General features: G+C 47.4%; 1 protein-coding gene and 1 long non-coding RNA gene across 14 annotated transcripts in view; one reads left to right on the top strand and one right to left on the bottom strand.

Moving 5' to 3' along the window:
• The window catches only part of Shank3 (SH3 and multiple ankyrin repeat domains 3), a 67249-nt gene that overhangs the window by 33367 nt on the left and 11244 nt on the right, over positions 1–22638 (bottom strand). For all 11 annotated transcript variants that reach the window (XM_030248673.1, XM_006521224.4, XM_030248675.1 and 8 more), the window contains 5 exons: positions 22501–22578; positions 21439–21505; positions 5522–5792; positions 2676–2869; positions 1622–1735 (listed from right to left, as the gene is read on the bottom strand). In XM_030248673.1, coding sequence (XP_030104533.1) covers positions 1622–1735; positions 2676–2869; positions 5522–5792; positions 21439–21505; positions 22501–22578 — 724 coding nt within the window. The remainder of the gene's footprint in view (positions 1–1621; positions 1736–2675; positions 2870–5521; positions 5793–21438; positions 21506–22500; positions 22579–22638) is intronic.
• On the top strand, positions 3145–19498 carry Gm15609. Of its 3 annotated transcripts, none has more exons than XR_003951650.1 (3): positions 3145–3334; positions 3921–4005; positions 11405–19498. It is a non-coding gene; the product is annotated as a predicted gene 15609 (long non-coding RNA). The 3 variants fall into 3 exon arrangements; XR_003951649.1 differs by lacking the exon at positions 11405–19498 and adding an exon at positions 4824–10410; XR_003951648.1 differs by lacking the exon at positions 11405–19498 and having other exon boundaries at positions 3921–10410.

Below are 22638 nucleotides of genomic sequence, written 5' to 3'. Positions count from 1 at the left end.
CGGGCCTATGAAATCATTCCCACCCGGAGGCCACATCCAGCAAGTGAGTGCAACGATCCCCTTCTATTCTCCAAGTCCCCAGTAAAGCCATCAAGGCAGGAAAAGGATAAGCCACGTGAGAAAGCAAGGCACGGGCTGGAGAGATGGCTCAGCGGCTAAGAGCACTGACCACTCTTCCGGAGGTCCTGAGTTCAAATCCCAGCAACTGCATGGTGACTCACAACCATCTGTAATGAGATCAGATGCCCTCTTCTGGTGTGTCTGAAGACAGCTACAGTGTACCTACATATAATAAATCTTTAAAAAGAAAAGAGAAGGGGCTGGAGAGATGGCTCAGAGGTTAAGAGCACTAACTGCTCTTCTGAAGGTCCTGAGTTCAATTCCCAGCAACCACATGGTGGCTCACAACCATCCGTAATGAGATCTGACGCCCTCTTCTGGAGTGTCTGAAGACAACTACAGTGTACTTACATATATAATAAATAAAATCTTTTAAAAAAAAAGAAAGTAGAACTGAAAGAATGCATTCCAGATTTATTTATAAAAAAAAAAAAAAAAAGAAAAGAGAAGAAAGAGAGAGAGAGAAAGAAAGGAAAAGAAAGCAAGGAACCTAGCCAGCAGTAAGTCAGTAACTGAGTTCCTGTATAACCTAGGCATCCATCAAGTTTGACGCATGGCCACATGATTGTAGGCTCCCCTGGAAAGCTGCCAACTTAAAGTCGAGGTTGACAGAGGTTACCACGACCCTGGGCCCAAACCTTCTATGTACAGAGAAAGGGACACTCGTACCCTGATCCAGACATACCACTGATAATCACCCCAGAGTTCATTTGTCCTACCTACTCTCTGATCTGGAAAGAAGATAATCGATCTTGTGGCTTCCCAGAATACCCGAGGGCGCAATGAAAGAGTACACCCCAGACATGAAAGCAGCCCACACTGAGGGCCCCAGAGGACCCTTCACCAGCATCTAAGGGGATCCTTCCTAGAAGTCCAAGCATTCAGCTAGATTGGACCACAGTTCCTCAGCGGGCCCCAGGAGCTGCAACCTTCACCTCACATTTCTGTAAGAACAGGAGCCATCCTTCATCAGCTGCCCTCAGACCATACCAACCCCAGGTACCCCGGAGCCACTCCTTGGGGCCCAACTGGCCTCATTTCCTCTTAGCTGGCCCATGCCTCCTGCTCTGCCTACTTGGACAATCTGTCCACTTTGGAAAAACGCCTCTTTTCTCACACTGGTTCCTTCCTTACGTGCCAGCCACTCATGAATTGGGAGTTCCACGAACCTGGTATTTCCGTGAGGAATGTACCAGAGGGGTGGTCACTGTCACCGAAGACTCGTGTGCCAACACGCACACAGAGGGATGACCATGAGTGTACTCCTCCAGCTGGCATGGCAAAGGTGGCTCCACTGTCAGGTTCACATACCCCTGTTCCTAAGAACATGCATGCTTGCCCACCATGGATATGTGCAAATCTGAATGTATCTTGAGTGTTATTGAGTTTGCTTCTCAGTCTTAGGGGGGATGTCCAGATGTGTTACCAAGAAGACCATAGGGAGACTAGAAGAAGTGCCTGCCCTTTAGGAGGTATCTGAGCAAAAACTGGAGTCACTTACCATGCCGGGTGTCATACTGTCGCATCTGCACTTCTTCCACACAGTCAGCTGGGAACCAGCCTGTTCGGCCCTTCACGGTTCCCTCCCAGAAACCGCCCTCCCCAATGCTGAGCACTAGGGAGAGAAGCCAGACAGGTTGTCAGGGAAAAAGAGGACAGCAGGGTACCTGCTTCCCTGCCACCTGAGGCTCAGGTTTTGCCCACGACCCTGACCACTGCTCTCTTTTCAAGCCAGCATTCCCCCCTAGCATTCTTCCTGGGAAGATTCTAGGATCCACACAGAAGAGAACTGAACAGATGGCCTCAGCAAAGGATGGACATGTGGGAGACAGACAGACACAGATGGACACACTGGGAGAGGGCAGAGGCAGAAACAGAGGCCAGACATACTCTTCCTCCTGCCCACAGGGATCACGTTCCCCCCAACCATGGTAACTGACATCCACCCAAGAGTCACTGTCCAGAGCTCAGGGTCATGGCAAGGCAGCCAGTGGAGCAAGCCACATTATAGACCAGGAGGGCTGGTCTTTACAACTATTTCCACCTCACTGACAGAGTGCCCAAGGTAGGACCCCAATGACGGCAGAGAGCCTCATGATGGGAGGGGGAGCTGTCTTCCCCATCCATGGAAGAAATGTGTGCTGTACACAGACAACTGTTAAAGATCCCCCGAAGATGACAAGCCCCCCTCACCTGGATCCCAAGGATTGCCAGTGAAGAAGCCCCAGAAGTGACACAGGAACCCCACAAGGCGTGGGAGCTCTGGAACGGGTTAGGGTCCTTCCAACGCAAGGACCCAGTTGTCGTTGGCCCCCATCGTAACAAGAACCGCCCCAAAAGAGCCAAGCCTCTACCATGACAGCGCTAGAGCTTCATGCCAGGAGCCCATAAAACCAGGGCCAGAGACTGAGACCCCGGCACAGCAGCTTGCTGGAATGACCCAGGGACACCCCAACCACAGAGACCCTCCCCCAAATGGCAATGAAATAGGCCGCGTGCCCCGGGGCCCGCCCCCCAACCCGGCTCGCGCCCCTCACCCCGCCCGCGCCCCTCACCCTTCACGGCCTCGCCGCGGTGCAGCGGGATCTCGCCCTCGCCCTGCGGGCTGTGCGCCTTCACAGCGATGAACTTGCGGCCGGGGACGGCACTGTAAAGTTTCCGCTTCGGGCCCCGGGGCGGCGGCGCGGGGGGCGCGGGAGACGCCGGGCCGGGGCCGGGCGCGGGGCCGGATCCGCCGGGCCCACTGGGGCTGTAGACGAACACGTAGGTGACGGACGCGATGCCGGGGGGCAGCGGGCACGCGAAGCCGGCGCCCGGGGCCTCCATGGCGCACGGCCCGGCCCCGCCGCCGGCCTCACCGCAGCCGCCGCCGCAGCGCCCACCGCCCGCCCGCCGCCCGCCCGCCCGCCGGGGGCCCGGCCCGGGGCCGCTCCATGGGCCGCGCCGCCGCGCCCGGCCCGCTCCCGCCAGCGCACGAGCCGCGCCCGCTCAGGGCTCCGGGGCCGCGGGGCTGCGCTCCCGGGCGCGCCGGGCTCGCTCCATGCCACGGCCGCTCCGCGCCCCGCCTCCTCCGCCAGCTCCTCCCTCTGCGGGCGGCGGCGGCCGGCGCGCCCTGAGTCCGCGGTGCCCCCCGCAGACCCCACGCGGGCGGCTGGAAAGAAACACCGAGGGCCCAGAGGTGGGCGCACTGGGGAACGGCGGGCAGAACTGTCAGGTAGGAGCTGGAGAAGGGCTGGCACCCAGGCTTTGGGCACCAGGGAAGGGCAGGCGGGGCGCAGTGGTCTGGCCTCCTCACACCCTGACCAGCAACATGCACTGGGAGCCCCAATTCTCCTGCCTCTGGGCCTGACTCCTGTGGTCTTGGACAGCTGTCCCTACCACCATGTCAATCTATGGTGACCACTTCTCGGGCTTAGGTATATACAGAGTCTGAGGTCTTGGTCTTCCTTTCTACCCAAAAGCCTGCTTGGGCTCCCTGGTACCCCGACAGGCCAAATTCACCTGCTCTGCCAATGACCAGGCTCTTTGAGACTTAGAGATATGCTACACTGTTCCCACCACCTAAACAACTGTGACACTGCCCTTTTGGCCAGAGATTAAGTTACTGCCTCGGCTTCAAATTTGCCCCTTGTAGGTTTCACTCTGGTGCTGGGGGCCAGAACCTGCAGACCATAGTCCTGGGCTCTATGCCAGGCTCAGCCAACAGGAAGCAATAGAAGCCACTGCAGCCCCACCAGGGTCCATGAATACATCCTGGATTTTTTGTTTTTGTTTTTGTTTTTTCGTTTTTATTTTAACAGGCAACCTCTGCCTGAGGGTCTCTTCCTTCTCAGCACCCCCAACACACTCTGCCACATCCTGGCTGGCAGACCACTGTCACACCAGGTAAGCCCCCTTAACCTGTATCACAACTCATCTAAGTGTTTCTCAGCCAGGAGCCCAGGTGGCTACCTCCTCAGAACCAGTCAGGACCCCTGCTGTGTGATGGGGAGTAGGTAGAGGTGGGGAGCCAGAGGTGAGCCTTGAACTCACACGTGTGCCGTGCACGCACACGCGAACGCGCACACACACACACACCTGGCATTCCAGTCGCCTAATAAATGTGGAAAAGAAATAATTCTGCCCTCCCAAAGGTGAACTGGAAAGCCTAGACTAGAGGAGATTATTCTGTGCCAACTGCAACAGACACAACTGAAAGGGACCCAGTGACAGCCACACAGTTCCACTCACACACAGTCCTCCTGGCAAACCGCAACATCCCTGAATGCATTCTTCCAGCCACCACCCCGTTCAATTCTTAGAAAACCCAAAGGGCCGTGCAAAAGTTGCATAGGAGAAATGTGATTTTGCAAGCAGACAGACAACCCTGGGGGTCCAGTAAGTCTACAGCCTGGAAATCAGGCTGCACGGGCAAGGGGATGCTGCAGAAAGAACAGCCTAGTGTATGCTACATCAAAGGCCTTCTACCAAACCCCTGGACCCACACAAGCCGATGTCTACTCTCTCTGACCCAACCTGGGCATGGGGCTGGGGGACCAGCCTGTATAATAGTGTCGTTTAGCCCAGACTAAACGACAGCAGTTAACCAAGTGGCATGCATTTGCTGCTCAGCCCAGTGGGAACATCAACCCGTAGGGCTGGCTATCAGAGCTGGCCGACACTGTGAAAACAACAAGCTGCTTATGTAACACTGTATCCAACAGGCTTCCAAACACCTTCTTTATACCTGGCTCTGGAGAAACGGCAGGAAGCAAAAAATGAGAGCTACGAACCTCAAGACTCTGGGAATTTGGTACAACCAGTGGTTAACATAGGCAGTGCTGGAGGAGGGTCCAAGACCCCCTCACAGGCACCCTAGGGGGCTTCTCAAAGGAAACACCCTACACTGTACTGGTAGAGAAACCAGCGTAGTGACCACCCCTTAAGCCTACAGAGTGAAAGAGGCTCCGTTCTTTGCTTCCAACTCTTAGATTATAAGGAGGTCGATACTGCAAATATCCTGGTTTCTCAAGATTCCAGAACTCAGGAGAGAGGTTTAAAGTACTGTTACTCTACAGGGCTCGGGCAGATATGTGGGGGACGACGGACAGCCATAACTCTCACCTATGGGCTTTGAGCCTACACAGATATTTCCAACCAATTTGCCACCAGTTTTCATGCCGTAGTGAGCATCCTAACCACAAGTTGGTTACCCAAAACTCTCTCAGCTGCCCCTATCCTCAGAGTGAGCCCTAGCATCTTCCAGAGATCAGCATGAGTGAAACCATCAAGGAACTTACTCCACCCCTAGCCCCAGCCTATCACTGCACAGGGGCCACGAACTCCCCTTCCTCCCTACTATCCAGCTTAGGCTTGCCATAGCTCTCGACCCATCCTGACCCTTCCTTCCAGGCCCTCCTACCTGATCTTGTTGTGGCCACCCCTGCCTGCTGAGGGGCCGCTGATGTCATTCTCCAGTTCACCATCCCTGTCACGGTCTTTCTCCTCCTGAAGCCTCTGGAGCAAGAGTTGATGAGGGAGGCTTCGGAGAGTGGGCCCTGGAGAAGCTGCGGGCTGATCACCTTTCAGGTTGATATCACTGGCTGAGCGCTGTAAGGGCCGTGGGGATGCCAGGCCACTCGGGCCAGCCAGACGCCGTCGCTTTGCATAGCTGGGGGTTTCCCTGAATGGTACTGGAGTAGAGGGGCAGGAGTAAGACTCGAGATTCATTGATTTTTTTTAAATAATTACATCTTTTCTCTTTTCCCTCCCTCCAAACCAATCCATATTCCTTTCCTTGCTCTTTCACATTCATGCCCTCATTTTCATTGTTATCACGTGCATATATGTATGTACCTGGACATAAGCTGCTGGGTAAATATAATGTTACTTGTATGGATGATTTCAGGGCTGACCATTTGGTATTAGATAACCAATTATTGTGTTCTTCTTTGGGGAAGATGTTTCTCCCACTCCCAGTATGCCCCAGTTGCCTGCAGTTCTTTGTGTGGGGCAACTGATCTTTTAAAACTAAAATACTGGCCTAGAAGATAGTGCAGTCATTAAAGTGTTTTGTGTGCAAAAACTAGGGACCTGAATTCAATCTGCAGCACCCACATAAAAAGCCAGGAGTGTTGGCATGCACTTGAAATGCCAGTGCAGGCGATGTGGAGAGAGGCAGATAGATCCCTAGGGCTCTCCAGCCAGCCTGCCTAGCATAATCGGTCAGCCCTAAGCCCTACCAAGAGACCCCGTCTCCAAAATCAATTTGGGGTAACTCCTGAGGAAAAATACCCGAGGTTGACTTCTGACTCCAATACACATGTACACTTACCTGCATATCTATAAATGTACACACACATACGAATAAATGAATGTAAAACATGCTCTAGGAAGTGCCCCAATCCCAGGAAATCAGAACAGTTAACCACATTAATGTGGTCACCACTGGGTGGCCACATCCCAGTCCTGCTCCCTCCAACCCTGACTTTACAGATCGACGTTTGCTTCTCTTCTCAGCCAGCGAAGGCCTCGGCATGCCCAGCTCTGTGGTCAGAACTTCCCGTTCTACAGGCTTCAGGATAAAGCAGGCTACATGTGACAAGTCTCATCCAACTACTGCTATGTGAGACTATATACTATTGACTATAGCCAGGGAAACTAAAAAAAGGCATTCTAGACTGGAGCCAGAAAACATCCTAAAAAGAACCAGGCAGGAACTATTTCAGGCTCTGCCAACCAAAGAGACTCCACGGCCATATCTCAGACTCTATCTCCGTAGCGTGAAAATTGCCACAAATAGTATGTAAACAAATGGGTTCACCTATGTTCCAATAAAACTTTATTTTAAAAACATAGAACATATTGAACTATACGTTGTTTAGAAGAGAATCACTTTAGATCCAAAGTCATAAATATATTGAAAGTTGTAATATTTTTGTTTGCTTGCTTGATGTATTTTGAGACAGGGTCTTACTACGTAGCTCTGGCTGTCCTAGAACTTACTGTGTAAACCAGACTGGCCTCAAAACCAAAGGATCTGTCTGCTTTTGATTCCCAAGTGCTGGAATTAAAGACATGTGACACTATGCCTGGCTAAAGTTAGAATATTTAACATCATCATAATAATAACAATAATAACAATAATGATAACTCATGTAAATAATAACCAAAAGAGCTGAGTAGAGACTAAGTAAACTTTACAAGAAAATACAGTAAGCCTGGGACGATAGCTCATGTAGTAAAGTGCTTGATATGCATGAATGAATACGTGAGTTCCATCCCCAGCACCCACACAAAGTCAACATCATTGCCTGCACTTATCCCAGAGCCGAGGAGGTAGAGCTAGAAGACCATTAGGATTCACTAGCCAGCCAGCCAGCCTAATCTAATCAGCAAGCCAGTCCAGTGAGAAACCATGTCTCAACAGCAAGATTCAGGATGGCTACCAAGGAATAACACTGGAAATTGACCTCAGGCCTATATAGGCATACAACACATCTGCACACAGACATGCACACACACACACACGCACACGCACACACACACACATACACAATATAGATAGATACTTACGTATAATGTATCTTTCTAACTTTTGTTACAGTAATTCATCAAGATTAACAAACATTAATATGTACACACCAAAGACCATAAAAGCAAAACCTACTAAACAAATACCACTGATTACAAAAGGGAAATAGGGGGCCGGAGAAATGGCTCAGCGGTTAAGAGCGCTGACTGCTCTTCCAGAGGTCCTGAGTTCAAATCCCAGCAACCACATGGTGACTCACGACCATCTGTAATGGGATCTGATGCCCTCTTCTGATGTGTCTGAAGATAGTGACAGTGTACACACATACATAAAATAAATAAATAAATCTTTCTTAAAAAGAGAGAGAGAAATGGACAGTTCCACAATAACACCCAAAACCTTCAATACTCATTTCCAGTAATGACTAGAAGATCGAAGAAGAAGATGGTTGAGGTCACAGGAGACAAGACAAGCAGAGCTGACTAACACACCTAGGAAATTTCACTTAACAGCAAGCACCTACATTTAAAAAGCAGCAAGAAAGTAGGGACCAGCGGTAGCTTGTCTGGCATCCCCAAGTGTCTGGTTCCAGTCCCAGTATTGAAAAGAGAAAAGTAGAAAGAACCAGGCATGCTAGCCCATGTCCATAATCCCAGCACTGGCAAGGCATAGGCGGAAAGATCACTACAAGTTCAAGACCAGGCAGAACTTCATAACAATAGTTTCTCAACAGTAACAAAAACATCAGCACACTGAGCATGGTGGCACACACCCTTAATCCCAGCACTGGACGCAGAGGCAGTTGGATCTCTGTGAGTTAGAGGCCAGCCTGGTCTACATAGTGAATCCTAAGACAGTTAGTTACATAGAGAGAGAACCCTGGCTAGGAAAAAAAAAAGGTGTATAGGGGGAGATGGCTCAAACATTAGTAGCACTTGTTGCTGTTGCAGAAGACCTGGGTTCGATTTCCACCACCACATCTCAAACTCTTCCAAAGAGACAGGAAAGAAGGAAACAAAAGCTGATTGAAGGAAACAAAAGTTGATTGTGTCTTAAGGACATAAAGTATCAGTGGAACAAAAAGGAGAAGCCAACATCACTATTTGAGCTGATACAGCTCAGACAACTTACAACCATCCAAGACTCCAGTTCCAGGGAATCCCGAAGCTGCCCTCTGGCTCTTGCTGGCAGCCGGCACTCAGATGATGCACAGACACACTTGCAGGCAAAATCTTTGTATTCATAAATAAAATAAAGTAAACCGAGAAGCCAACACACTTCTAGCCAGACTGACTTTTTATAAAGGATATGGAAAAAATGAAAGCTGAAATCAGAAATGATTCAGGGCAGTGGTTCTCAATCTTCCTAATGCTGTGGCCTCTATAGTTCCTCGTGTTGTGGTGACCCCCAACTGCAAAATTATTTCTGTTTCTACCTCATTAACTGTAATCCCACTACTGTCAGGAGTCATAATGTAATTATCTGATGTGCTGATAGAAGACACCTGTGAATGGATTATTTGACACCCCCAAAGGAGTTGTGACCCACAGGTTGAGAACTGCGGCTTTAGGGTATTCTAACCAACCATTCAGAAATAAAATACAAGATGACACTGTGAATAATCACTTGCCACCAAATTAGATAAACTAGGTAGGTAGGAATTCTTTTAACATCCACAGATTACCAAAACTGACTCAAGAAGAAACAGAAACATCTAAACAGACCTGAAACAGGCAAAGAAACTGAGAAATCACAATCTTCCTACCAACGACCGGAAAGTGATAACAGATGGTATTACTACAGACACTTGGGAATCAACACCCATCCTTCTCAAATGCTTCCAAAGAGTCGGGAAAGAAGAAAACAATTCCTGGCTGATTCTGTCTTACTGATGCCCAAGCTAGATAACCGCATTCCAAGGACCAAGCTAAAGGCTTAAGCAACCAACGTGGTGCATCAGTGGAACAGAGAGAAAAAAACCCACGTCATTAGGTGGGCTGATACAGAAAAAGCATCTGCTATCATCGCACATCCTTCAGTGATAAAACATCAGGACACTGCTAACAGAAAAAGACACATGCTCGATATGTTAAGGGGTCTTTATAACTAACAGCTAACATCACATCTATGGGAAAAGACTAAAGGCTCTTTCCTAGCATAAAGAGCGGCACCGGGATGCCTGCTCTCTCCTTACCGCTGTTCCACATAGAGAAGTTTAAGCAAAACCAAATAAGGCTGAGCATGATGGCCATGCTTTTAATAACAGCACTCAGGAGTCTGAGGCCAGCCAAGGCTTTGTAGTGAGACCCCCACCCCAAAGAAAGAAAAAAAGGAAGGAAGGGAAGGGAAGGGAAGGGAAGGGAAGGGAAGGGAAGGGAAGGGAAGGGAAGGAGGATAAAAGAAATTAAATGTATCCAAATTAGAAAAGAGAGAGAGAGAGAGAGAGAGAGAGAGAGAGAGAGAGAGAAGTAAATGCATTTGTGCTTGCAGACAGAATGATCCTATGAATAGAAAATCCCAGTAACCCACCAAGAAAGCCGCGAAAGCGAATAAGCAAATACAGCAATGTTGGTCCAAGACCTCTGTACAAAAGGCAGCTTGTTTCTATACACCAGCAACGAATAACCGGCGAAAGAAGAAAACTTTCTCCAACAAATACCGCCAGACAACTAAAGGGCCGCCTGAAAGCTGACTATGAACTCACAGAACATACAGAAATTAAGTTACAATTGATCCGTGACCTAAATATAAAAAGCTGAACTCAGGAAACTTAAAAAGAAAACGAAGTGACTGGTGACTGATAAGGGGGAAGAAAAAAAATGTTATTTGAATGCCATTAATGTGGTGACCCTCAAACTTCAAATTCCACCTGAACAAAGCAACAGCTAGTGTACACCATGAACTGAAACTAGAAGTGAGACCAGTTAGAAAACACTCACGAACTTCTAACCAATTGAAATTGTATTTCTCAGCTTGCTTCTACAAGTTGTGTTTCTCCCTTCTCCTCCTGGCTGAGTGATCCTCGCCCCCCTATTCATGAGTTACAGAATGCGATAAGATGTAAACATGCATACATTTCTCTGGTCAGACGGAGTAGAAGAGCAGCTTCTTGGAGCCAGTGAGAGCCTTCCTGCGCTCGACATTTTGTGTGCGATTCTCTTGGTTTACTTGACAGTGTTTTGACTCACTGTGGCTCCTAAAGTCATACTGACTTCTGAAGTTGAAATAAAAACTGTCGTGGGTTCTGTAGGGAGCCTTTGGGAATCTAACTGGGTTTTAATGAAAAGATCTCAGTAGGACATTTCCAGGAAGATAGGAAATAATACATTATTTCAACCCAGCACCTGGGACTGTATCTCAGGACCTGCTGTTTTCTAGGGAAACGGTAAATCTTAATGAGAAAGCTTAGAAGCCACAATGGGCAGCGTGTGTGTGTGTGTGTGTGTGTCTGTCTGTCTGTCTGTCTGTCTGTCTGTCTCACTTCAATGGGCAGGTTTTGTGTGTATGTATGTCTGTCTGTCTCACTTCATACCACAATAGGCAGTTTGTGTGTGTGTGTGTGTGTGTGTGTGTGTGTGTGTGTCTTACTTCATAGCCCAGGTTTCCTTTAGTCTCTTATCTCTCTACCTCTACATCCAGAATTACACCATATCCCAAAATCAAGCTTTTCAGTCTGCTCTTTAACCACTGTTAGATGGATCACATTCTTGAGCTCAAAAATAAATAGAGGTATTCCCGTCTAAGTAAAAATACTTTTTGCCTTTCTCATAGGTTCCAACCTGAGCTCATGTGTCATCTCACCATGCCAGTGGAACCTGGGTATGTCACCCTAAGGATGACAGTCATGGCCACAAGCCCCCATGGGGTCCACACACAGGCAACCTATAAATAAGAAAAGGCTAGCAATCTATGGAAAGCCATTCCTAGTGTGTTTCCCACCCATGCTACTGGTCAGCCAGACCTAAGGACAAAAGAAAAATTATGTGACTGATTTCAGAGTACAGTAGGTAATTTTGGGGTGTGGGGTTTTTTGGGGGGTTGTTTGTTGTTTTGGGATTTTTTGTTCGTTTTTTGGTTTGGTTTGGGTTTTGGTGTGGGCTGTTTGTTTGTTTGTGTGTTTGTTGAGACAGAGTCTCACTGTGTAGCCCTGGCAGGCTAGGAACTCACAGAGATCTGCCAGCCTCTGCCTCTCAAGAGCTGGAGTTAAAGCCCTGGAGTATCTACCGTGCCTGACTCCCGGACTTGTATTTATCCTAAACTAACTTTGGAACAATCCAGAAAGACCCCTGTAATAGTAAGAGATGCTAAATTAATTAAGCTTGTTTGATATATTAAATTGTTTGAAAACAGTGTTACATATGTAATACTAAACCTCCTTTTGGGGTGGAGCCTGGGGGGTAAGGACAGGAAATTCCTATATAGCCCAGGTGGGCCCCAAACTTGTTACTATCCTGCCTTGGCCTCCACAGTCCTAGGAACATAGGCATACACCCTCCAGGTACCAAATTTTAAACTGTATTTTCACATACTTTCCTGACTCAAACATTCTAAAATTGTACAGAACTCCTAGAAGTTTGACCTGTCTTGATATCCTCTTTTTGGTCGTTAAGTCTGGTTGTGATAAAATCTTGTAATCGGTAAGAAGTAACGCAGTCGCTTGTCGGCTGACCTTATCATCAGATCTCAGCCATGGCTGATTTCCATCTTGTCAAGTATACAGTTATTCTTCTCAGTCTTTTCCAAAGGTGTGTGCAACAAGCTGCAGCCAAAAATTATCTCTCCTTCAAAGACAGTGTTGCACTTAGACAAGTGCTGTGGAATCCAGGTTCCCAGCAACTTTCCGACCATACCATTAGCTTGAACAGGAATTTTCAGGACTGTAATGAAGAAGGGAAAGCCAGGGATGGTGGCGCATGCTCACAAGTAGTTCCGAGGCTGAGTCCAGAGGACTTGGTGAACCCAGGAGTCCAGGGCCAGCCTGGGCAATATAGAAACACTGAGAAGGGGTGGGGGCGGGAAGAGGAGAGAAGGGTAAATGAAAAGCGAATGAGAGAGAGGGAAGAAGAGAGAGAGAAGAGGAAGAAAAGAGGAGAGAAAAAGAGAAGAGGGAGAGGTGGAAGGAGAAATACCCGGTGGTTTGGAGAGACTGCTAACCAAGTCCAAGCAAAACAAGACTTGGGACAAGGGCCTGGCATAATGCTCACACCTGCAGTCCTGGCACTTAAAGATGAGGTAAGAGATCATCATAAATGCAAGCCCAGCCTGGAGGAGAGGGGGAACCCAGGCCTTTTAGGATGCAGAATAAGACTCTGTCTCAAAATAATAAACAAGCAGAAAAAGAAGTAATAACAGACCGGAAAACAGGTGAGTTATCTCAGTGTGTCTGAGTCCAGTTAATTTCAGTGTATGCTTTTTTTTTTTTTTTAACTTTTTTGTGTTTGGTTGGTTGCTTTGGTTTGGCTCGGTTTGGTTCCGTTCAATCTGCGTAGCCCTGGCTGTCCTGGAACAGCTCTGTAGACCAGGCTAACCTTGTACTCCCAGAGATATGCTGGCCTCTGCCTCCCGAGTGCTGGGATTAAAGGCATGCGCCACCATTGCCCATCTTTTTCAATTTTTTTGTTTTTTGTTTTTTTGTTTTTCGAGACAGGATTTCTCTGTATAGCCCTGGCTGCCCTGGAACTCACTCTGTAGACCAGGCTGGCCTCAAACTCAGAAATCCGCCTGCCTCTGCCTCCCGAGTGCTGGGATTAAAGGCGTGAGCCACCACTGCCTGGCTCAACTGTTTTAATAACTTTTTTTTTTAAGAAAAAAGATGAGGTGAGTGGTTGTATGTGTATTTGAGTTTCTTCTCATTTTAATGTTCTAGATTTAAGGAAATATGCTTCCCTTGTCCTTTAGGCTCTCTGTGGCCTATTGGTTACTTTTTGAAAATTAAAACTGAAATATTCACTCCTTCCCCCCACCCCCCCCTCCACCTGATCCTTCAGCACTGGAAAAGCTGATCGTGGATATTTTTATTACGTGGGAATATAATTGTCTGCACAAGTTCCGTAGGAAACTTCTGTTTTTTAATAGAGTACAATTGGAAAAACCGATTCCACCACCAAGGCTTTGGTTAGAATGTGCTTTGAGAATCTGCATAGGATGGCAACCTGCAAGAGCTGTCCCAAGCCTTGTTGTGAGTAAAATCTCACTTCCTGCCAGGTTTCCTCCAGAAACGTGAAGGTATTTGAAAGACCTTAAAAAAAAAAAAAAAGAGTAACGACTGCAGAGAAAGTTGGAGGTTTGTCTTGATATAAAGTCCAAACGGAGGCCCCTTATCAAGCATTTCAGCTAAACAGACTTAAGAAGAGCCTATGTCGTTAACTATGTCCTTACTAAAGGAGTGGTTGTGTTGTTATTGCTGTTGCTGGAAGATAGTATCATGTAGTCCAGGCTGGCCTCAAATTCACTTTCATGAGGCTTATAGGTGTGCTCTACTGTGACTGCCTTATTCAGTCCTGGTGATACAACCCAGAGCTCTACATAGCTGGGCCCCTGCCTACCAATTTAACTATGTTCTAAGCCTTTCCTACTAAATGTGTATAAATAGGCTAAGGTTCAAGAGAATGATGTGGCTACAGAGAAGAAAATTATGCTTCAGAGAAAAACTGCAGTACACTGTTCTGAGACTGTGGGCCTGCTAACTGTTTTGGAATGCTATTACTACTATTTATTACCTGTAGACCTAACTGGATAGTGATTTTCCATTTTCCTCCATTTGAATTTTTTTCCCCACATTTCCAACTTAGAATCACTAAGAACAAGACCTGCTCGGTTCCTGAAAACTCCGAAGCTGGAGAGAGACACATTGATGTAATTCCAGAGGATAACCCTACCCCCGATGCTGGCCACCAGGGGAGGCCAGGCATCTCTGTGCCAGAAATACGGGCGTTCAAGATGCGAGCCAGGAAACATGCTTAGAGCTCAACTCCAGAAATCTTGGCTAACTCCCTTCTGGACTCCCAACTGATTTTGTTTGTTCTAATGATTTGCCTTTGCTAGGGTTTTATCCTATAGAAATATTATCCTGAGCCAGACATGGCTCAGCACACCTTTAATCTCAGCACTCGAAAGCAGAGGCAGGTGGATCTCTGTAAATTGGAGGCCAGATTGGTCTACATAGTGAGTTTCAGGATATACAGAGAGACCCTGTCTCAAAAAAAAAATTGTGTCTGTGTGTGTGTCTGTGTGTATCTGTGTGTGTGTGTGTGTGTGTCTGTGTGTGTGTGTGTGTCTGTGTGTGTGTGTGTCTGTGTCTGTGTGTCTGTGTGTGTGTGTATATAAAAGTTTGGTTGGTAGAATCCTCAGCTAAGGACAAACTCTATTCCTGGGCATCTGCCTGATACTCCTCTCATTCTCCAGCATTCTACATTCTTTCTAGGGTCTCAAAAGTGTCTCCACAGCCATCCACAATGTGCTCACACCAAAAATGAGATTTTTTTTTTTAAAAAAAAACTTCAACATCTTAACAGTATGATTGGAGTCAAAGACATCGTGCCCATGACACATGGTTCCAATTATGCTCCGAGTTCTGGTCAAAGTGGATAACTTGTTTTAAGTGCCAGGCATAGGGTGAAACATGTCTTTAAACTCAGCACTTGGATCTCCCTGGGAGTTTGAGGCCAGCCTGGTCTATGTAGTGAATTCCTGGCCAGCCACAGTGAGACCCTGTCTCAAAAACTAATAATAAATTTTACAAAATCATCTAATTGCAATGCCATTAATAAGAGTGACTCTGGCCACTCTTTAAATTCCTACCAAACAAGCCAGGGTGACAGTAAACCATCGTCTGAAGCCAGAGGCCACACTAATGAGACCACCAACTAACTACAAAAAACAAATCTTTTCTTGTCTCTACAAAGATATGACCTTTTGCTCCTTCATAGAGTACAACCTCCACTTATGAACTGCAGAATAATCAAAACTCCTTGTAGCTCAGTGGTTTAGAGCACTAGCTACTCCTCTAGAAGACCCAGGTTCAATTCCCAGCACCCACATTGCAGCTCACAACTGTCTGTAACTCCAGTTCCAGGGGATCCATCCGACCAAACATGCCTGTGGTGCACATATATGTGCATGCAGACAAAATACACATACATATAAAGTAAAATAAATATTCGAAAAATAACTTAGGACTGCTTATGTTTTTCATTCAACAATGGGTTCTTTGCTACATCAAAAGCATGAGCAAATAAAAAACAAAAACGAGCAGGTTTTTGTGTCTACGAAGACAAGTGCCTGTGGTGAGGCAGGAAGATCACCTGAGACCAGAATTCAAAATGAATCTGGGCAAGAAACAGAGCAGTATACAGGATCTGGTTTCTGCAATCCCTATTCTCAGAAGCTAAGGTAGAAGAACTGTCAAGAGTTTGACCCCAGCCTGGGCTACATACCAAGTTTAACAACAGCCTGGGCTATAGTGAAACCCTATCTCAAAAAAATAGATATATATGATACATTTTTTTAATTTGTTACATCTATTTATTTGTGTACGTGTATATATATATGTGTGTGTGTGTGTGTGTGTGTGTGTGTGTGTGTGTGTGTGTGTATGCACATGCATGTTCCGTGGCCCACATGTGAAAGTCCTTCCACCATGTGGGTTTCCCAGGGATTGATCTAGTTGCCAGGCTTGGCAGCAAGCTCCTTTAACCATTAACCCATCTTGCTGGCCATCTATTCTTTGTATATTCAAAATATATAAAGAATTCTTATAATCCAACAATAAGTAAAACGGTTTTTAAGTTAGAAAAGGCCTTCACTTTTCTCCAAAGACACACAAGTGAACAACAAACTCTTGTAAATAAGCTTAATATCACTGGTCACTAGGAAACCACAAACCACAATGAAATATCGCACCATATCCAACAGAATTAACTACAATTTAAAAAATAAATAAATAAGCACCAGACAGGCTTCAGGAAGAATGTAAAGAAGTTAAAAAGTTAGAAACTTACGCACGGCTGACAGAAGTTTGGTGGGAAACAGTTTGGAAGTTCCTCTAAAACTGTAAGAAATGTCATGTCACCTAGAAATTCCACCCCTCAGGATAAACCCAGAAGAAGTGTAAACAAGTATTCATATAAATACACGTACAGACATGTTTGTGATGGTGATAGCAATATTCATATGTTATAGGAACCAGCTAGAGAGATGGCCCAGCTGTTAAGAGGGTATGCCACTCAGCCCAGCGGTGGTGTCCTACTCAGGAGACAAAGGTAGGTGGATCTCTGAATTTGAGGCCAGCTTGGTTTACAGAGCTAGTTCCAGGACAGCCAGGACTGCACAGAGAAACTCTGTCTCAAAGAAAACACAAGGGGCCTGGAAAGATGGCTCAAAGGTTAAGAGCACTGACTGCTCTTCTAGAGGCCGGGAGTTCAATTCCCAGAACCCACATGGTGGCTCACAACCATCTGTAATGGGATCCGATGCCCTCTTCTGGGGTGTCTGAGGACAGCCACAGTGTATTCATACACATAAAATGAAAATTAAAGAGTGAATGCTTCTCTTGCAAAGGGTCATAAGTTTGGTTCCCAGTACCAATTGGGTGGCTCACAACCAGCTGTATCTCTAGTTCCAGGAAATCAGATACCCTCTTCTGGCCCCCAAGGGAACATGTATTATGCATGTGATGCACATACAGATAAGCAGGCTTGTGCATGTGAGAACACACACACACAATATATTTTAACATAGAAACAATCTATATATTCACCCACAAATAAATGGATAAGCCAAATACCATCCATAAAGACAGTAGAATGGTTTTTTATCCTTAAGGTAGAATAAAGTGGTGACCTTACAAGGCAGATGAAGCTCAAAAAGAAAAAGAGTAAAAGAAGTCAAACACAGAGAGTGGTAGTATAATCCCATTGATATGAAACAGCAATAACAGCTAAATGCAAAGAGGAATTATTTTCTCAGCTGACAGGTTGGCAGAAGAGGGTAATACAGAATAATTGCCTAACATATCTGAGATATTCTTTGGAGCAATGAAAATATTTGGGGATCATGAAATTCTTGGACAAATGGATGTATCTGGAGGATATCATCCTTAGTGAGGTAACCTAATCACAAAAGAAGTCATTAGATATGCACTCACTGATAAGTGGATATTAGCCCAGAAACATAGAACACCCAAGATACAATTTGCAAAACACAAGAAAATCAAGAAGAGGGAAGACCAATGGGTGATACTTCCTTCCTCCTTAGAATAGGGAACAAAATACCCATGAAAGGAGTTACAGAGACAAAGTTTGGAGGTAAGACGAAAGGATGAACTATCCACAGACTACCCCACCCGGGGATCCATCTCATAATCAGCCACCAAACCCAGACACTATTGCATATGCCAGAAAGATTTTGCTGAAGGGACCCTGTTATAGCTGTCTCGTATGAGGCTATGCCAGTGCCTGGCAAATACAGAAGTAGATGCTCACAGTCATCTATAAGATGGAACACAAGGCCCCAAATAGAGAAGCTAGAGAAAGCACCCAAGGAGCTGAAGGGGACTGCAACCCTATAGGTGGAACAACAATATGAACTAACCAGTACCCCCAGAGCTCTTGACTCTAGCTGCATATGTAGTAGAAGATGGCCTAGTCGGCCATCACAGGGAAAAGAGGCTCCTTGGTCTTGTAAACTTTATATGCCCCAGTACAGGGGAATGCCAGGGCCAAGAAGCGGGAGTGGGTGGGTAAGGGAGCAGGGTGGAGGGAGGGTATAGGGAACTTTCAGGATAGCATTTGAAATGTATATAAAGAAAATATCTAATAAAAAAAGAAAATATTTGGGGATCAATAAAACCAGCATACAATGTTGTAAATGTGAGGGATGCCCTGGATTGCCACTAAGAGTCATCAATTTTAGGTAAGGAACATTTCACCTTAATTTAAAAACTAAAACTACACTATGGGCCGGCATGGGCCTGCAGCACTACCTGCTAGCTTTGTCTATAAAAAGTAGAGGTGGGACCAGCAGAGCAAGCTTCATCTTGAGCTGATGACCGGTGTAGAAACGCAGGTTCCATCCAGGCCCAGACTCAGAACCTACCCTGAACAAGCTCTCCAGGTGACATCACCATAGGAGGCGCGTTTCCCAAGGCACTTACCAAAAATGAGATAGATGGTCCATGAGAACATATATGCATAGAGTATTTTCATGCACACAGGCGCTTGACTGAAAGAGGACAGCCCCGTGACAGAGGCAGGAAGCGAGAGGAAGCCTCTGGCAGGACAGAGTCCTGCCCAAGGTCTGTTGGTCCCTAAAGAGAAGTAAGCCTGCCAAGACACAGGACGTGTCCTGTCTCTTGAAGCATGACACTAGTGCCTACCCTACCCGACCCTCAGGAAGGAAGAGGAGGGTGAATAGGCAGAGAGTTCCACATAGCTCTCCATGTGTAAGCCTCTGCCCAAAGACCAGAGTGAGACCTAGGAACGCACAACTATCACTTAAGAAATGTCCTTGGAGTAAAGATGTGCAGATGACAGACCCGAGCCCCCACATCTAAGGATGGGTTTTGTCACGAACCCTGTGGAGATTTGGTTTCCTTCTCTGTTAAGAGGCCCAATAATCAACTTCACAAAAGGATAGTGGGAAGATAAACTGGAATAAGAAAGTTCAAAATAAATCATCCTACGCAAGGACAACTGGTTATGTTCTGCTCAGGTTTGGTTTTTGTTTGTTTATTTGTTGACAACTTTATACAAGCCAGGGTCATCTAGGAAGAGGAAGCTTCAGTTAAGAAAACAGCTCCATCAGACTGACCTACAGGCCAGTTGGGGCGATGATGGTGATGATGGTGGTGGTGGTGGTGGTGATGACTGATTGATTGATTGATTGATTGATTGATTGATTGATTGATGTGGAAGAACCCAGCTTACTATGGGTGGTGCCACCCCTGGGCGGGTAGTTCAGGATTATATAAGAAAGCAGGCTGAGCAAGCCATGAGGAGCAAGCCAGGAAGCAGCACTCCTCCATGGCCTCTGCTTCAGTTCCTGCCTCCAGGTTCCTGACTTCGGTTCCTACCCTGCCTTCCCTTCATGATGGGCTGCTGTAAGCTGAAACAAACCTGTCTCTTCCCAAGTTGCTTTCTGGTCGTGGTGTTTTTACCACAACAATAGAAACCTAACAATAGATGCCTAAAAGAGATCAGGATCAGATGACACACGTGCTCACTCTACTCAGCGGATGATGTGCCCGACCCCAACTGAGCCAGCACACTGGGATAAAATAGATGGTGACCCCCAGAATCCTAGGATGAGGGGTAGAGAAATATTTCTACCCCTCACGCTTGAGACCATACAAGCTCCTCATCCCTTGAAGACCCAGTTACAAACAGGCCGCTTCCTAGAACCCAAACCCTGCCAGGATCAAGTGCTATAAAAGACCAAGGTGAAAGAAGACTCGATAACTCTAAGATGCTCTATTTCACCTATGACGTGGTGAGGTGCCGCACTGTTAACAGTTCTCTCACGATTAGACAAGCAGATGAAACAAGACCCCCCAAAGATCCACAGCAGGGTGGTCCTAGAAAACACTGTCACTAATACTCTCACCCCCACTCAAACTGCACCTCTCTCTTGCCCCTATATCAACCCAGCTATTCCCCCCCCCCACTCTTTCTGCATGAACCTGGACCCAGCTTTGTACCACGGATCATGAAGTCACTCAGCTCTCTTGGGGAAGCCACCCACGCTCGGTACAACCATCATTACGGCCCCACCTCGCAAGGCTCAAGGAGCTCGTAACCAAGCCTTATTAGCAGAGAGCAGCTCAAGGAAGAGCCCTAAACATGAAACTGACCTTAATCTTAACCCCATCCAAAAATGAACCCCCAGGCCAGACTGACAGAAAACGGAGGAATGTTCTAAGATTAATGCCAGCCTCAGCCTTTTGCTGCCCAATGTCACTGAAAAAAAAAAATGGGGACACTTCAAGTAATCCTCACAGAAGAAAGGGAAGCCTGGGGCTCTGTGTTCCAGAAAGAGCCACAGGCAGAAAAGCCTACCAGAACATTAAGAGATCCCTATGGCTAGAAGGCTTTGCTTTAGTGGAGGAGGGGCCCACAGTACCCTGCACACTTAGTCACCTATACCCAGTGCGAACCAGCCTGGCTCCAGAAGCTCTCTCTCTCTCTCTCTCTCACTCACTCACACACACACACACACACACACACACACACACACACACACACACACCCCGCCTCACACATACGCGCACACATACACAGAAACATAGGCTGACCCTTCTGCCTTGCATCTTTTGGCTCTCCTGCTAGGACTTCCACATATGCCAAGTTTGTTTTAAGCGCTGCCTCCTGGGAGCTCAAACCTGCTGGCCAAGTCGCCAGCCACAAGCCTATCCCCACGTCGGTCTTCATCCACACCCCTGTGATTTTTTTTTCTCGTCGGCTATGTTCATGGGATCTTGTCACATAGAAAGTCATAGGAAGCTAACCCCAGCCATGTTCCAGGCTGGAGTGAGATCTACCACCCCCTGGTCTCAGAAGACCCTTCCTAGCACCTAATGGGAAGCCCAAGCCCTGCTGGGCCCAAGGCTCTTCCAGCCCAGAGCCCAGACCTGCTCCAGGCCCTGACCAAGAATTCTGTTCAGTCCACACAGGCTCTTTTTCATCTCATTTCCTGTGTCAGCAGAGGTCACTTGGTGACAACGGTCTTGACATATTGGGGTCCTGTTACACCACCACTGCCTATGACAAGCACAGCACCTCGAGGAAGGAGCTGAGTGGGGCAGAACTCACCGACATCGGAGTCTTTGTGGGTCTTGATTACCTCGGCAAGCTCAAAGTTCCCTGCAATAATGGCCACCTGGGAGAGCGGGGGGAGACATGGAGGTCAAGGAAGGAGGCTCAGCAACCCAGATTTGATCCCACCCCAGCTGCTCCTACTTTTGGGATCCTCCCAAAGCCACTCTCCTCTCAAGTCAAGCCAAAATGTCTACTGGGACCTCACCTCTTAAAGACAAGAGACAAGGATGCCAGTAACTAGGGTTGGCCGACTACCGTTATCCGCCTAAGTCCTGGGGTGCTTCTGGGACACAGGGCTTAGAGTTAAAACATGAACAGATCTGCTCACACTGGTAGAACATTTTATCTGCCCCTATATGCAGCCACAGTTCCTATCTCAGTCTCAGCCCCATATCTTTCAGCCCTCATTCTTCCGGAGTCCCCCAAATCCGGACAGCTAATAGGTCCGGGCGTATCTACTTCTGGGTGTGCTCAAACCTTCATCCCCTGCCTCGAACTCCCAGACATAGCCTTTCTGACATCCTCAGGGGGCCTCTGCTCCAACTAAGAATAACAGACACCCCCTTCCCTGCTACTTTCAAGGTTCATGAATCCCCACGACACCTTCAACTCCTGCAAAACTCCAGGCCGCAGAGATGATAGCTACCTGGCTAGCCAGTGCCAACCAGCCTGGCTGACAAACAGCTCAGAACTATAACCTGGGTCAAGTCAGGTGTAGTACAGACCACACCCATCTCAGCCTTGTTCCCCGCACCCCTTTCTGCTTCTGGGGAGTCAGGCCCACCACACCTGTCTTTCTGCCCTCTCCAGTTGGCTCTTTCCCAGATTTCTGGAGTCATCGGATGTTTTTCCATGGCAGGAGGAACCACCACACCAAACCCTCCCTCACATTCTGGGCACCACACTAGCCCACTCATAAAACCACCTTCCGTGGCAGTCCTGAAAGTGAGTGAGCACTCCCTTTTTGCCCTCTGAAGAAGAGTCAAGGTTCAAAGTCAAGTGGCAATAGGGACTCATAAGCAACCGCCCCCCACCCGCCCCGGGCTCAGCCTGTACCTGGAAGGCTGTCTGGCTGTTGTAATTGCGGACGTCCTTGTTGGCACCACGGAAAAGCAGGACGCGCGCGCAACTCTCCTGTCAGGAGACAGCAGCAATCACACCAGGCAGCAGAAAAGGGAGGGCTAGGCCATGGCA

The sequence above is a fragment of the Mus musculus genome, chromosome 15 (genome assembly GCF_000001635.26).
Source record: "Mus musculus strain C57BL/6J chromosome 15, GRCm38.p6 C57BL/6J".
Classification (NCBI taxonomy): domain Eukaryota; kingdom Metazoa; phylum Chordata; class Mammalia; order Rodentia; family Muridae; genus Mus; species Mus musculus.
Note: the sequence above shows the minus strand (reverse complement) of the source record. Positions and strands in the feature narration are given on the sequence as shown.